This window comes from Aythya fuligula, chromosome 3 (assembly GCF_009819795.1).
Source record: "Aythya fuligula isolate bAytFul2 chromosome 3, bAytFul2.pri, whole genome shotgun sequence".
Taxonomy (NCBI): domain Eukaryota; kingdom Metazoa; phylum Chordata; class Aves; order Anseriformes; family Anatidae; genus Aythya; species Aythya fuligula.
The window spans coordinates 39,811,661-39,827,346 of record NC_045561.1 but is presented as its reverse complement, the minus strand read 5'-3'; the positions used below and the strand labels follow the sequence as shown (position 1 = coordinate 39,827,346).

At 36.5% G+C, this 15,686-nt stretch overlaps 1 protein-coding gene across 4 annotated transcripts in view; it reads left to right on the top strand.

Annotated features, from left to right (window-relative positions):
- MTA3 (metastasis associated 1 family member 3) overlaps positions 1–15,686 on the top strand; it is a 139,950-nt gene that overhangs the window by 45,728 nt on the left and 78,536 nt on the right. For all 4 annotated transcript variants that reach the window (XM_032183669.1, XM_032183671.1, XM_032183670.1 and 1 more), the window contains exon 7: positions 7,384–7,486. In XM_032183669.1, coding sequence (XP_032039560.1) covers positions 7,384–7,486 — 103 coding nt within the window. The remainder of the gene's footprint in view (positions 1–7,383; positions 7,487–15,686) is intronic.

Sequence of the window (15,686 nt, the reverse complement as noted above, 5' to 3'; positions counted from 1 at the left end):
ATGTAGTATGGTAAAGTTATATGTAGTATCATTTTTCACTGTATTTTCCAGAAAACTGCATGACTTCATATATTGTTATTTCAGGAATTCAGAAAAGCTGCTACAATCTCTCTGTATTCAATCTGGAAATGATGTATTCACTAGTGCTAGACTACTTCACAGTGCTAAACTTAACAAAGTATCAACTAAAACAGGGGTAAGAGGGGACAAATCTTGGTGCAAATCACACCGTTCAGATATATTCACATATATCAAAGGAGTACAAAAAGAAAGTTCCAAAATAAAGGTGAATTTCTGGTGTCTCTTCAACGTTTGAATACTTGCCCTTGCCTTTGAACTGAAGTAGGACTTGTGGTTTTATGCAATACGTTAATTTAGGTCATTGCCTTTTAGAACTGCCATAAAACGCTAAAATGAAAGGACTGACTATTTTTAATATTTCCTTCCCATAGCAGTAGGGTTTCTACCTAGAAGTGTCTTTAACATAAGGATTACAAAGTGAGGAATGATCTGGTTTTAGGACATTATGTCTCTGTTTTCCTACATCTGTGGAAGTTCCTTTTTTGCATACTGTTCTGCAGGGTTTTTGAGAAAGTGTCAACATTATTTGTTCCTTTCTTCTAGCCCTGGACAGTTATTGCAGCCATTCTTGGTGCTGCATTATGGAGAAGTTGGTCATACTGACTGCTTATAGTTTAGTTTGTTTTGAGCTCAATAGTAATTCTTTCTGTTTAATTCTGGGATTTTTAAACTCGATGAATTTAAAGTTCTTTTGTGTGCTTTGTGAGACCTTGCCTTTTGATCATCAGTTTCTGATTTATAAGCAGTGTAAGACCAAGCACTGGGAGAGTGCTAAAGTCTTTGGTGTTGGAGGAAGTTTAATTTGGAAAGGATTTCTCAAGTGAAGAATGACTGAATTTTTTATAGACTAGAGCTCTAGAGGGTAGGAGGCAATTGAAGTGTACGTGTTTTATTGGCTTAGAAAATACTCAGCAGCAGTTTAAATTGCCTGTTGTAGGCCAATAATGGTCTTCTATCACCTGATAACTTTGATTTGTGGTCTCTGTACATACTGTCTTTATAAAGACTGTTTCTTCACTTCTAGTCTTTATACATGCATTATGCTCATACATTGAGTTTTACCAGAACATTTATATAAATATAGAACTCATCTGAATGACTAGCTGAAATCTTGGATATCCTTCTGTCAGGCAAGTTAAGCAGGGATGGGTGAGGGGAAATTGTTCTGCAGTTGAACAGTAAACAGGTAATTTTCTACACTTTTAATAATCTAAGCTTTCTCATGCTTCTCTTATTAAAGTAATTATTTGCACATATTTTTTTTTTAATTATTTTTATTTTTTCAGAGTTGAGCATAAATTTTTGAAAAATTTTCTGTATGATTTTCGATTAACCAGTACTGATAAGAATCATAAATCGCGTGTGTGTGTGGGGGAGGAAGTCAAAAATGAGTAATAAGAATTATCTGCAGAGCATTTATAGTGAAAAGGGTTGTGATTTTGAGTAGTTAAGACCAACAGCCAGCTAACTGTCTACAATGAATTCAGTGTGTACAGAGTTGAACTCATTAAGTGCCATTAGTTAAATTTAACTAATTATTATTTTTTTTAATTAAATTATTTTTTTACATTTATCTGAAAGATCTTTCTTCCTATCCTTCATGTAGAACTCCTTCTCTTGGTGGCAATTACTTCAGCATTTTGTAACCTTTTCCAGTTAAGCTGTACATGCTGCTTGCTCTCTCCTCTCCTCCATCATCAGTTGCTTGCAAAAAGTTGTGTGATGTTTTGTGATAATTAACCTCTGCATATAAATGTATATTTCATTATATATAGTACAAATACATTGGCTGTTGTAGAGGGGAACTAAAGAACTGGTAATTGGAGGAGAAAGTTTAGATTTACTTTAGACAGGCACTTTTAACGTCTGGAACTCTGTTCGTAGCTAAACAGTACAAGAAAATCAAATGTGATGCTATTTTTCTCTCCAGTAAGTTACAGAAAAAGTTTGTCAGCAGTCTAAATGTCAGCATGAGAAGGTGGTTCACAAATTAAAGTCTCATTTTCAGTGGTTGGTTGTCCATTTTTGTGATGTTAAATAGCACACGAATTTGTGTTTGAAAAGATATTTAGGATTACCTGCAGTTACTATACTGCCCAACAGTTTTGGCCAAAATCTGGTAAAAACTATATCTCCCAAATCTGATCCTGTATTTCAGTTATAATTGAAAGGAATCTCTGTTTCACATCCTTGCAATGTAGTGAAGAAATACTGTTCCTGTTTCACAGGTGTGAAAAAACTTCATGTCTGAATCACAGAAGGCAAGAGTCCAGTGAGATCAGCTAATGGAGTCATGGAATGCTTTGGGTTTGGAAAGGACCTTAAAGATTGTCTAGTTCCAACCTCTATGCTCCATGAGAAAGAGACCTTCCCCAGCTTCTCAGTGTAGGCCTCCTTTAGTTACTGGAAGGCTGCTAGGGTACCATAATTCTTAATTCTTGGCACATACCTATACATTTATGAGCCCTTCATGTTTATGTATTTGGTGTCTCACGAGTATGGATAATTAATACACGAATCAACCTCATGGCTAATTTTGAGAGATTCTATCAAGTGCTGGATGAATTTCAATAGCAGGGTGTGGTGGTTTTACTGTGCTGGGCAGCTAAACCCCACAACCGCTCTCTCACTCCCCCTCCTTTAGATAAGGAGGGGGAGAAGTAAAGCAAAGAACAACTCACGGGTTGAGATAAGGATAATTTAATTAAAGGGAAATAATTATAATAATTAAATAAAGACTACCATGAACTAAACAATTTAACTAAGGGGAAATAAAAGGGAAAGGGGAAAAAGGGAGGAAAACAAACAAACAAAATAAATGAAAGCTATATGGAAGTGCAGAGGAAAGAAATTACTCTCTACTTCCCACAAATGAGTGATGATTGACCACGTCCTTGAAGCAAGGCCTCAACGCACGCAGCCGGTGTTCGAGAGGAGGACCGACGTCTTCTCAACGAGAGCCCACCCCTCCCCTCTTCTTCCTGTTTCCACCTTTTATTGCTGAGTGTGACACCACATGGTATGGAATATCCCTTTGATTGGTTTAGGTCAGCTGCCCTAGTGATGTTTCTCTCCTCACTTTTTTGCCCACCCCCTAGGAGGGTTAGAGAAAGGCCCAATGCTGTGCCACTGCTGCTCAGCAGTAGACACAACACTGGTGTGATAACACTGCTGTTCCAGCTACAAGTACAGAGTACGGCACTGAATGGGCTGCTGCCGGGAAAGTTAACATTCCAGCCAGACCCAGTACACAGGGGAAACTCTGCAACACAAATTATTGGTCTGGTGGCAGTTGGTCTATGGCTACACCTGCCTTCTTAGTATGACGAAAAAATCACGATTACAGATTTTCTGCCCTGTGTAAGGATCTTGATGCTTGAGCAGGTGGTACTTCTGTTTTGCAAATCATAAAAGATGGATTCACTCAGAAAGCTGAGCACTGCTGCTGTTTAGTTTAGGTGTTTGGATCGAAGTGAGTGCTAAATTACTTTGTGAAAAGAAGAAAATTGAAATATAGTGCAAACTATACAAAATACAAAAAAGAAAAAATCGTGTCTGACAAGTGTTATCAGAACAGAAAATGTTCTCCTGGCTATTTTTCAGTCAGTTACGTCAACAATTGTGAGTCATTAGAAGTGGAATTGGCATTGTTTCCCTGAAAATTGTTTAGAAAACAAACACACACACACCTAGCTCACACTTAATTTTATAGATTTGGTATCTGAATTTCTTAACCATTTTGTTTTTTAAAAGAATACGGTATTGCAGCTCTGTAATCTGTAAAACTAAGAACTGTGTTGTGAGAAAGTGTTCACAGAACATGTTTTCATGCGATATGTCCTGAGAACAACACAGAGACCCTCTGAATCTAATGTACAAGTTACCTTGGGGCTATTTATCTGCAGCAAGCAAAGTCGAAAGGATTAAATAGATCTTTAATTTCCTGTAGTTCAACTTAATGGCATTTGGTTAATAGCTTAGGTTTCATTTGTTGTGTTTTGTAAAACTTAGAATTGTTTTTGCTGGGGTGGGGAGAGATCATGTTTTCTTTTGATTAAAATAACAAACTAAAATGCAGAACTTCAATTTTGTTAAAGAAGAACTTACCGTTTTGCTTTTTAAAAAGAAAAACATGAGAAGAAAGCAAACGATTGATGAGGAGAAAGATTGGCGCATTTCTGGCCATTTACTAATGTTTTCCAGTAAAATTAGATTAGATTGGCTATAACAAAATTTTAAGTAGTACTCAAAATAAATTGGATACACTGATAGGACATACCAGGCATTCGAAAAATTAGCCTAGCACTTTTCAGAAGCCAAAGGAGATAATTGGTATGTTGGTGGTGGTGAGGGAAGGTAACACTTACAAAACAGAACTCTAGAGCCTTCTTAGATGCAACACTGAAAATGTTAAAAGTAGAACTCCCCCATTCCATTTGTCCTGGAGTCTGCAACTGTTTGCAATATAAGGAATGAATGAATACTGTGGTGATTTTGATACCTGTTCAGTTTGAATTTCTTATAATTACGCGTCAGATTCAATGACATAAATTGTAAATGTAGAGTTGTTGATAGAAATGAAGTTTTAGCTTTAAAGGGGTCTACCACATTTAAAAAACCCTATAGTGTGTTGTTCAGACATAGTTAAAGACAGCTCAAGGAAAACTTTTTTCTTTAAATTATTAACATTTTGGAAGATCGCCTCTGGAAAGAAGACTTGTTTATCTTACATGATCGTTTTATATGAATGTTCAGGACATACCAATGAATTGCAATGCATCTCTGTTCTTGAGGGTTTTATTCAAGGACTTCTACTGCACTGCTTGACTGCTCCCATGATTTGAACTGCTTAGGTTCCTTCCCTTCATGTTTATGTGACAATACCTGCCATTTAGGTAGAAAATCAGGATTGAGGCATGCATTTTAACTGTGTTTTGGCAGAGGCTGCGTATATTCTGGAAACCCACGTGTCTTACATATTTTCAAAGTTAAATATCATAGCAACAATTGCATTATATTTCATACATAGTTTTGGTATAGATTCTGTTGCTTTTATTGTATTTACTGGAACAGGCTGCCCAGGGAAGTGGTGGAGTCACCATCCCTGGGAGTCTTCAAAAGACGTTTAGATGTAGAGCTTAGGGATATGGTTTAGTGGAGGGCTGTTAGCGTTAGGTTGGAGGTTGGACTCGATGACCTTGAGGTCTCTTCCAACCTAGGAAATTCTGTGATTCTGTGATTCTGTGATTTAAGTATATTTATTACTGCCATTCTAAACTATTGTTTGGCAATGCTTCAGATTTGCCTTTATCAACAGTTAAAACAAGGTTTTGTAGTAATGATTAATTACACGTACTTGAAGTAAGGTGTCATAGTTCAATTTTAAAAGTCTTTTTGAAAATTTGATTCAGGAGAGTGACATCTTTTAGTTCAACATCTGTGTTATGTTTGTATGATGTTTTTCTTTGTGTGAACCATGACCTGTCCAAGTCCTGGCTTTTCTCATACTTCTACAGTTAAGATCTGCAGGATATGAAGTCCTGAAACAGTTAAGTAACACGAAAGACACTTAAAAACTATATATTAACAGATTGAAATGAAGTGCTCTGAGGTTATTTATAAAATATAGAACATCACCCACAATGTGTCTGTCACAGATGGAAAAAATGAATGTATTGACAAGTGTGTAGTCCATTGAATAAGTTTATAGACATAAAATCCTACCCACAAGCACTAGGAATTAAGTTTGTCTCCAGTACTGGATGTGAATTAGCTTAAACAGAAGCGTAAGTCCCATTAGGCAGACGAGTCTTTATTGCCTGTGTATCAGAAGGAAATTGTTTACTTTATTTTTCTGAGAATGTTCCTGAACCATTAGCCAGACAGCATGGTGCAATTCTATCTCATGCTTTTGGTAGGAATGAATATATACCACACTTTCCTTTCAAAATGGATGTACTAAAGAAACTTGCCACATACAATCAGATTTCAGAAGAACTGGAGCTTGGTTTGCAGTCTGCTTCCAGACTCCTAAGTATACAGGCTTTTTCATGTCTTAATGGTACTATGCATGTTTAGACTGGCTGTTTTCATTAGGCCATAAGAAAAAACAGAGACTGAAGTGATTTTCCGTGCACTTAGAGATATACCTGCGCTGCCTAGCTTTTCAAAGGACATAGCATGGCTCTCCATTTGAGGACAGGTTTTTATTCTTGCAGTAGCTCACAAAATTCAGAGAAGCTTTAGGGGACAATTGAACACTTAAGTTCTTCACATCTTCACTGAAGGAAGAAAATGCTTATATTCTAAAATATCAAAGGAGGATGATGACTAATTATGCACTTGCAATTTGTTGTACCTTGCTATGTTGGTTTTGGCTGTGTCCTATAGATAAATATTCCTATACTAGTAGACTGTATGTTGTCTACCTATTCACCCACTGTTTTGTGTTTCTCATTTTGCAGTACAAGTTATTGATGGAGTAGCCAAGCTGAGATTTAGATTTCCATATGAATGTGAATCATTGTCATGTCTATACACTTTACTGTTCTTCCAAGAAATATATAATTTTAATAACAGATACAATGCAAGTTAAATTTCTGAAAACACTTGTTTCAGTCACATGCACGTACACAGGTTGCTCTATGCATTCAAATGGACTTGGGATATGATTATGTAGTACATAGTAACTTTCTTGTGCTGTAGCGTTATATATCACTGTGAGTGCGTATAACTAGTCAACAAACAGCAATTTTAATAGTATGATTGTTGTTAACAATACAGATAATGTAGTGGTTGAGAGCAAGAGATGAAAAAAATAAATATAGTAGGTAGCATTGTTTCATAATGATTTCTGTTTTGGGGGTGTATTCAGAACACAAATTGGATAGGATTTTTAATTGCTAAAGCTGGTTAAGTGTAAAATTAATTTTAATGTGGCTTAAGTGAAATTAACTTTGCTATAGTTGAGAAGCAATTTAAAAACCCCACTGGTTATTTACTTTCTGGTTTCAAGTTTATAATCACATTTTATTAAAGTTCTTTGATACTACACCACCTAAGACTGCCTCCTTAAAACAAATTCAAATGCTGATGTTAAAAGAAGATACTTTTTTTTATTGACGCTGCAATATGAAATATAAATGAAAACTGCTGATTATTAAGTACTTTTTGAGTGTGTGTGTGTATATATATATATATATATATATAAATGTACAATGTCTCTTTTAAACATAGCACAAGAAGTACACAGAGAAAAGCATTGTAAGTAATAAGTGTTTTGTCCCATCTACCTTTTGACAGGAGAATTAGATGACAGAGAACAGGCAAAGCTGGAAGTAAAAGTATGGGATCCAGATAGCCCCCTTACTGACCGTCAGATTGACCAGTTTTTAGTTGTAGCACGGTAAGATTGAAATCCTCTAATAAAAAAAAAATCCTTTTCCTTTTTCTACTGACTATTTATTCCCCTATATCGTGTTACTCAATTTGTTTACCAACATTATTTGAGCCCTTCTGTTTCCCACGGTTAGCTGAAAGAGAGAGTCAGACTATAACCTTCTGCATATTTGAGTTTACCCGTACAGAAGAGAGAGAAAAAGAGTTATACTAGGCTGCCTGTATTTCAGGCTACAGTAGAACTTGATATTTTAAATGTAGATATCATTCTGTTTTCCCTTCTGAGTAAACAAAATAAGATTTCCGTGGTAATATTTAAGTCTTGTACTATAGTTTTTGGAATTTCATAATGTAATATAAAGTAGAAATTAAGATGATGTAAACAAATGAAATGGATGTACAACTTGCCAGATTTGCATATAAGTTGACTAATATGCAGTGCAGTTATTTCAAACGAACATTTGAAATTAAAGCTGTGAAGCGATGCATTTCATTAGTAGAAAAAAAAATCTGGTCAGTTCAATTTTATAAATTAACATGTGATTATGCAGACTTATTTGAAGAACATCAAAGCCGTTGGAATTCATAAATACCTTTTAAAAGAATTTCTCCACTTTACAGAATTTAGGAAGTCTTAATGTTTTACTGAAGGACAACTCTATGCTCATAAAATAGAGCATGTTTTTCTCATCCTCTAATTCATACTTAAAACTATAGCACAAAGTTACTGTTCTACCTTAAAAAAAAAAAAAAAAAAAAAAAAAGGTGCTGGCAGCAAATTGTTAATTAAGGTTAATGGAGGGATGTTACCCTGAGTCATTCCATCTTTTTTTTTTCCCCCTCTAACCTGGTTGCGGAGCATAGTCTCAAATCTTATTAGGCAAATATTCTTTTCCTGTTGTTTCCGATTTTTGTTCTTTATTCCTTCTCCCTTTTTTAAAAAAAAAAAAAAAAAAAAAATTCAAGAAGCTGATGGGGCAGGGAGAGGGAGGGAGCAATTGCTTTATATTTTCCAGCTTATGTGTACAATGAAATGGGTTGCTGATTGATCGTCGTACTCTTCCAGTTGTGATTGACTCGTAGGCTACTTTGAATTGGAAGGGACCCACAAGGATCATGGAGACCAACATAGGTCCACAAAGGTCCTGATTTTTGGGTGGTCCTATGTCTGAGAGCATTGCCCAACTGCTTCTTGAACTTCCGGCAGACTTGCTTCAGTGAAGCCTGTCCCAGTGCCTGACCACGCTCTGGATGCAGAACCTTTCCCTAACTCCCAGCCTGACCTTCCCCTGTCCCAGCTCCATGCCGTTCCCTCGGGTCCTGTCGCTGTCCCCAGAGAGCAGAGCTCAGCGCCTGCCCCTCCATTCCCCTCGTGAGGGAGCTGCAGGCCGCCATAAGGCCTCCCCTCAGCCTGCTCTGCTCAGGGCTGAACAAATCCAGGGGCCTCAGCCGCTCCTCATGCGTCTTCCCCTCTAGGCCCTTCACCATCTTAGTTGTTCTCCTTTTGACACTCTAACAGTTTTATGTCCTTCTGGCATTGTGGGGCCCCAAACTGCACGTAGTGCTTGAGGGGAGGCTGGACCAGCGCAGAGCAGAGCTGGACAGTCTCTTCTTTGGACTGGTTAGCAGTGCTGTGCCTGATGCACCCCTGGGTGCGATTGGTCCTCCTGGCTGCTGGGGCACACTGTTAATTCCTGTTCAACTTGACATAAAACAGAATCCCTAGATTCCTTTCTTTAGGGCTGTTCTTCAGTCTCTTGAACCCCAACTTGTACGTAAATCTAGGGTTAACCTTTCCCTGGTACAGAATCTGGCATTTACTCATTTTAAGTTTCATTCAGTTGGTGATTGCCTGTCCCTTTAGTCTGTTAAGATCGCTCTACGAGGCCCCTCTACTCTTGACAGATTCAACAGCTGTTCCTAATTTAAGTGTTTTCTGCAAACTTACTTAGTATGCATTCATGTCCTGTGTCTAGATCACTTATAAAAACACTGAAGAGAACTGGCCCCAAAACAGAGCCCTGGGAAACCCCACCAGTGCCTGGCTGCTGGCCTGATGCAACCCCATTTCCTGTAAACCTGACCCATCAGGCAGTTGTTCACCCATTGTATTATGTACTTGTCGAACTGTATGCTGGAAATTTTGTCCAGACGGATACTAGGAGAAACAGTATTGAAAGCTTTGTTGAAATCCAGTAAGATTATATCTACTGGCTTGTGTTGGTCAGTGGTAGGTCTGGTAGATGGTAGATCTTGGTAGATGTTGATCCAGCTATGTTTCTTTCTCCCTCACTTAGTAGTGCTGTACCCTTTTTATACAGTAGTAGAAGTTGCCTGCCTCTTTTGAATTTCCAAGCAAGCCAAAGGGGTGTAAGTGTGATCATGCATCTTTTCAGAAAATTACAGTGCCTGGTGGGTGCTCCATAGAACAGAACGCAGAAAATAGAACTACTTCTAATACCGGCAATATCTGGGTGTGTATGGACAGACAATACAGGATTCCTTCAAAATATTGTGTGCAAAGATGAAGAGTTATAAAAGTGATTATGTGCGTCTTTGAAGAGTTCGTTCATTGCCTTCACATCCTTCCACCTCCTGTACTGCAACTACACTGGAGAGTTTAAGAAGTATACTGTGAAGCTGAAAATTTTCCCAGAATAGTATGCTGGTACCACAAAGCAGCAGCTACTGGGAAGTGATAGAGAATAAATGATTGATATTAAAAAAAAAAAAAAAAAAAAAAGTCTTCTTCACCTTATCTAAGACATCCTGTGAAGTGCTGTGCAAGTCCTGATCAGGACTGCATTCATTTAAAAGTTGATAAATTTCTGTTCACAGGGTTTCTGTTATGGCTAGAATGGGTCCTGACCATACCAAGAGCTTGCAATCACTAATGCTGACCAACACCTTATTAGAGATTGTCATGTTATTGATGGTCTTCCACAAACCTCCACTCATCTTTGCTGCTTTTGAACAGACAGGAACTCTTTCCAAGCTGTATATACTTATTTTCTCAGGCTGCAAGAGCAGATTTTTGTTGCATTAAGTAGTTCCCTGACAGACTTTCACTGATTTCTGGAGCAACAATTCTCCTATGACAATTGTGGCAGGTTTTAATTCAGTATGTTCCGTGCTTGCAAGCAAAAAGCTTTTATTATACTGGACCCGTAAAAGCTACTTGAGTAACAGAGTTAATATTATGATTTGATAAACTGTGCTTACAGACTCAGATCTCTGCTGTGTACTGACTACAATTATCTGGGCATGGGCTGTGCCTGCTGGGTTTCCATTAAGAATGTTATTTCTATTACTTAGAAGTTGATTGATTTTTGCAAATTTAAAATTCTGGTATTAAGAAATTTCTTCAAATGTTTTCCTATATGTAATTTTGTTTAAGTGGGTATATGCAACGTGTATATGAAATTTAAAAAGCCTTTTTGAATGTTAAATCAGGGGCATTGAGTATTTCTTCTCTTTTTTTTTTTTTTTTTTTTTTTTTTTAGTCTACTTTGGTTGAAGGAAGAGTTGCTTTTGAACTTACAGGCATCAACTTTTTCAGTCACCCAAGCACACTTTGTTCTTTAGGAGGTGGTTCTTTTTCTATTTGTGTTGCACATTTGCAAGAACATTTAGATTTGGCTTTGACCACTTATTCTGACAAGATTTGGGTTCTGTATCAGGAGTAAAAAGCCTTTTATCCTATGTTTATATGCTTGGTCAGTTCCTCATCCTGTTTCTTTGGCCATTAAATACTAGTATGCAATAATCTGCTGGATATAAAGATAGAAAAATATGCATATCCTTTCCAGAAATCAGAGGCAGCATCATCAGAAAAATCTAGAGGTTTTGCAAAGTGTAAGAGTACTTGTCAGGAAAGATTCCTAACCTCAAGCTCTCTGATGAGTCTTACTTGATTTTGTGGATTTAAAAATCTTGAAAGTACAACAGTGCTGCTACTGAAGTATAATTTGGACAAAGGCTCTTGCATGAAGTAGCAAAAGCAACTGTTAGGAGAAGCTGAAGGCATCAAACTGATGTGTTCTGGTTTTGAGTTGTTTTTTGGGTAACACACTGTCAGTTATACTCTGGCAATGAGAATTCTAACACCCTTTTCCACTCCATTCAAATAAGATAAAACTTCAATATGTCATATGTATTGACAACAGTTCTTTTGTGTCTACTGGCTTCAAAGAACAGGATCCAAGAAGCTGCAACAGCCATTTAGAGACTATAGATCTGTCTACATTAGCAAATAGTATAGTCCAGTGGAAATCTATTTGTATAATAAAATGTTTGGTGCTCACAAACCAGCATCTGTAGTACTGTGCACATTTTGAGCAGTTTTATTCTGAGACTAACTCCAGTCTGGTCCTATGGACTACATATCTACTAGTGTGTGAAACTAGTGTTTAATTTTAACAGAAATCCAGTTTGTGTGCTCCAAGATAATTTTGATGTTGGGCAGAGTGCAGTAGGCATAGATGCTGGAGATGCTCACTTTGAAATTCCAAACCTAATTTGAACTTTAATGCTAATATAAATGCACAGTCTTCTCCAATCATCTGTCTCTGTCATTCCTAATATACACAGAATACTTAATTACCTTGTGAGATCCCCATAATATTCCATGGTATTAGGAAATAGAGACTGATTATTTTGTCAAGGAGTTGAAAACAGTCCTGACCAGACTCAAGTTTAGGAGGAATTTTAGGTTCCAGTCTGGACAGATGCCAAGACCCCCCCCCCCCCCCAATCTTTTCATTTACTTTCTGTTAATTTGGTCTACAACTCATTACGTGGTAATTTCTTAGTACCTCCTAATTCTGTTAAGTTTCACCACATCATGAAGTATATGTTAGGTCAACAGCTTAGTTCTTTTATTCTGCTTCATCTCATTAGATTATTGACATAGTCTTCTAGAAGGAACACATCTCTAAACTAAGCTGTTTTCCAGAAGGTCCTAGCTAATTTCTTACTCAAACAGTATTTATAAGACTAATTAAAACACCCTTAAAAACATTGGATCTCTATGTCAAAATTTCATTATTTTATTTCTTTGACTTGAAAATGTCATTTAATATCTCTGGCTAACCTAAAACATTTTCCTGCATTTTAATGCTTGCTTAATTTTTGATGTAGAATCAAAGAAAGAAAATCTGTGTTTAGTCATTTGTATTAGATCTTGATCCTTCCTGTGTTGTTTCCACTTTTCCACTTTTCCAAGAGTGGCTATATTCATTTTCTGTTGGTTACTATTGATTTAATTATAAATGTCCATAGTATATGAAGATGTATTTTTTACACAGATTTGTCTTACAATAAGGAAGGGAATACAATGCAGCTTCATTTAGTAATTTTTATTCACATTCAGAAAAGAAATAAATCTTCAACAAAGGACAATGAATAAAAACTTACTTAAAATTTGTATTTTTATTTAAAAGCGTGCTGAAATAATCTTCTGTTACTGCTTTTGCAAGATGCTTCAACATTATCAACGGCAGCTCACAAGATTCCCTAAGCTCATCAATGAAAATAAATACATAAAGTCATTGGTTTGAAAGTTTCAATATTGATGTGCTTCAGGAATCGTTAGGTGGTGAGAAGTAAGAGGAATTGGAGTTGATTAAAGAGGTAAAGAAATTTAATGGCTGAATTGCAACATAAAATTGTGGTAAAGATGGTGAAAAATCTTGGTGCTGGTACAGCGCTGGTAAGACTAAAATTCACCTTGTTAAGCAAGGCAAATTATAACATTTAATGGTAAACAGGTGGTTTTGAAATGAAAAAATATGTTCACATCAAGTGTACTAGGAGTATGAAAAATACTTTGTTTCTACCTGTCTGTCATGCTTGGCCAAAACAAGTTTATACCTTCATGCCTTACTATAATTGTTCTTGACCAAATTAATCTGAAAATAATTAATTCAGACTTAGAGATGAATTTCCTTTTTCATTTGTTTTGTTAATTTTGACCTGTTGCCTTACGAAGAAAAAATCTAAGCAGCAACATTTTCTTGGATCTTACTTTTGAGGGGATGATAGGTAGAGGCTTTTAGTATGAAATTGCAGGTCAGAGTACAAATAATGGCTTAAATCATAGCCTGTGATTTAAACTACTTGTATCTACCAGCATTTCTGTTGAATAATAACTATTTCACATATCTTCAATTTCTACTTAATAATGAAATTGGAGGTTAGTTATGACATGTGGGGGGACATTACATATAATGCTACTCCCTACCCAGACTTAGAGAGTCTTTCAGAGAAAGAACAGCAGCAGGTGACTTCACGTTTATCTTATCACCTCTCTTGCGCTCTAAACCTCTGAAATGAGAATAATGAAGCATCGCACTGCACAGACAGTTGCTTAGAACTGCAGTGAAAATGTGTTCTCTGGAACAGCATCATTTTACTATTACTTTGTTCTTCATGTCAGTTTTTTCATTATCCAGTAGTAAAAAATCTCAGGGGGTATTTTTGAACTTTAATTAGTATTGTGTTGATTAAATACATCTCCAAGAGGTACGTTTTCTTCTTTCCAAGAATTTAAGTAACATAGGACTCTCAAAGGAGTAATCAGGTATTAATTGGCTGTTTTTAAAATGCTGTTATTGATAGCAGGCTAGGAGGTCATTTTTAGGACCATTTCCAACACATAGTGAATGGGAACGTTGGTGTAATAAGCAAAACAAAATCTTTCCTAGTATGTAGAAAACCACCAAAGATCTACTCAGCTACTTTGCTCAAATACTTTTAACTCGGATGTGAGCCATCTCATTCATTATTTTGCAAATATGTGAGGAAAACTGAATTTGCAGATTCACAAATATATAAAGGTGGTCTGGAGGCCAGATTTGTCTGGAGTATACACACTGCTCATCTCATATCTCTGAAACAGAGAAACAATGTTGACAAGGGAACAATTTGAAAATAGACATGTTACAAAGGATGTCTGTCTCACCTGGATGTTTGAGAATACAAGGTAGAAGAAAAACAGAGCTAGATCCAGAACTTTCTGGATCTGATTTGATGCTGGAGTGCTATTGCTACCTGTGAGACTAGTGACTGTTTATCCTGATTACAATCACCATGATTCCAGGTTTTCTTTGTTAAGTAACAACCTTTTTCAGAATGAGGTGCTGATGAGAAATTGAATCTTCTATGCAGTCTTTTTCTGTTGCTGCTTGATAATTACATTGGCACCCCTTTAATACTAACCTTAAGTGAAAATTTGAAAATTGCTGCCTATTTGTCTTCAGTCCTGTTCATATGGTCTGCCAACCACTGCTCCCAGTTTTTGTCAGTTCTTCTGTTTGCCTCAGAGGTGTGGGTGTGGCACATCGTAAACAGGTGAAGAACTAAAATCGTGTCATTCCTTTGGAATGGATGTGGGATCTCAAATTTTGCAGGAGTATAGATCCACAGTAATAGTTTTAATAGCTTTTTTTTTTTTTTAATGGAAACTGACAGGAAATTACTTTGTCAACATTTTTCAGTAACTTTATTGTAGATATTAATAGTGCAGAAATGTACAAAACATCTGAAACATCTGTTCCTAGTTTTGCAGGAGCTGTTTGGACGTGACAGTAACCAGTATGTGGTCAGTTTTGATTTTTATCTTAATAGTGCAATTATTAGTTGCTGCTTAGCGCGCAGAGCAAGTGAAAGGAGGGAATAATTTTAATAATAGGAAAATTAGTAATTGTCTGACTATAACAGTGCCAAAAGTGATGGACATCCCTATGAATCCTCACACCATCAGATTCTCATGTATGTGGTTGTCTTTACACAGACTGTGTTTAAATCTTGGCAGCAGTTCTGTGAAATAACTTCGATACCTCGTTTAATATGACTTGTTATGTGGCTATGACTTCTATCCAGTCTCTTGTCATCTTCTTGATTACTTAATTTCTTTGACTTTGACAAGCGTAGTCTTATCCAACCTAAATGTACTTCTTTAAAGTTCAGTCTCTGCTGTTCTGATCCTCCAAGTAGATAGTGATCCCAGTCTCTATCATTCCCTTTATTTTCTCACATCCTCTCATGCTTACAAAACATTTCACAAACCTTAAACTAACACAAGACCATTGCCTACTATACTAATTACATTCCAGTGTATATTCCTGCATCTGCCTACATCCATCTTGTGTATTTTTAATGTCTTAAACTTAGCTACAAGAAATATGGAGCGATATATTTTCTGTGTT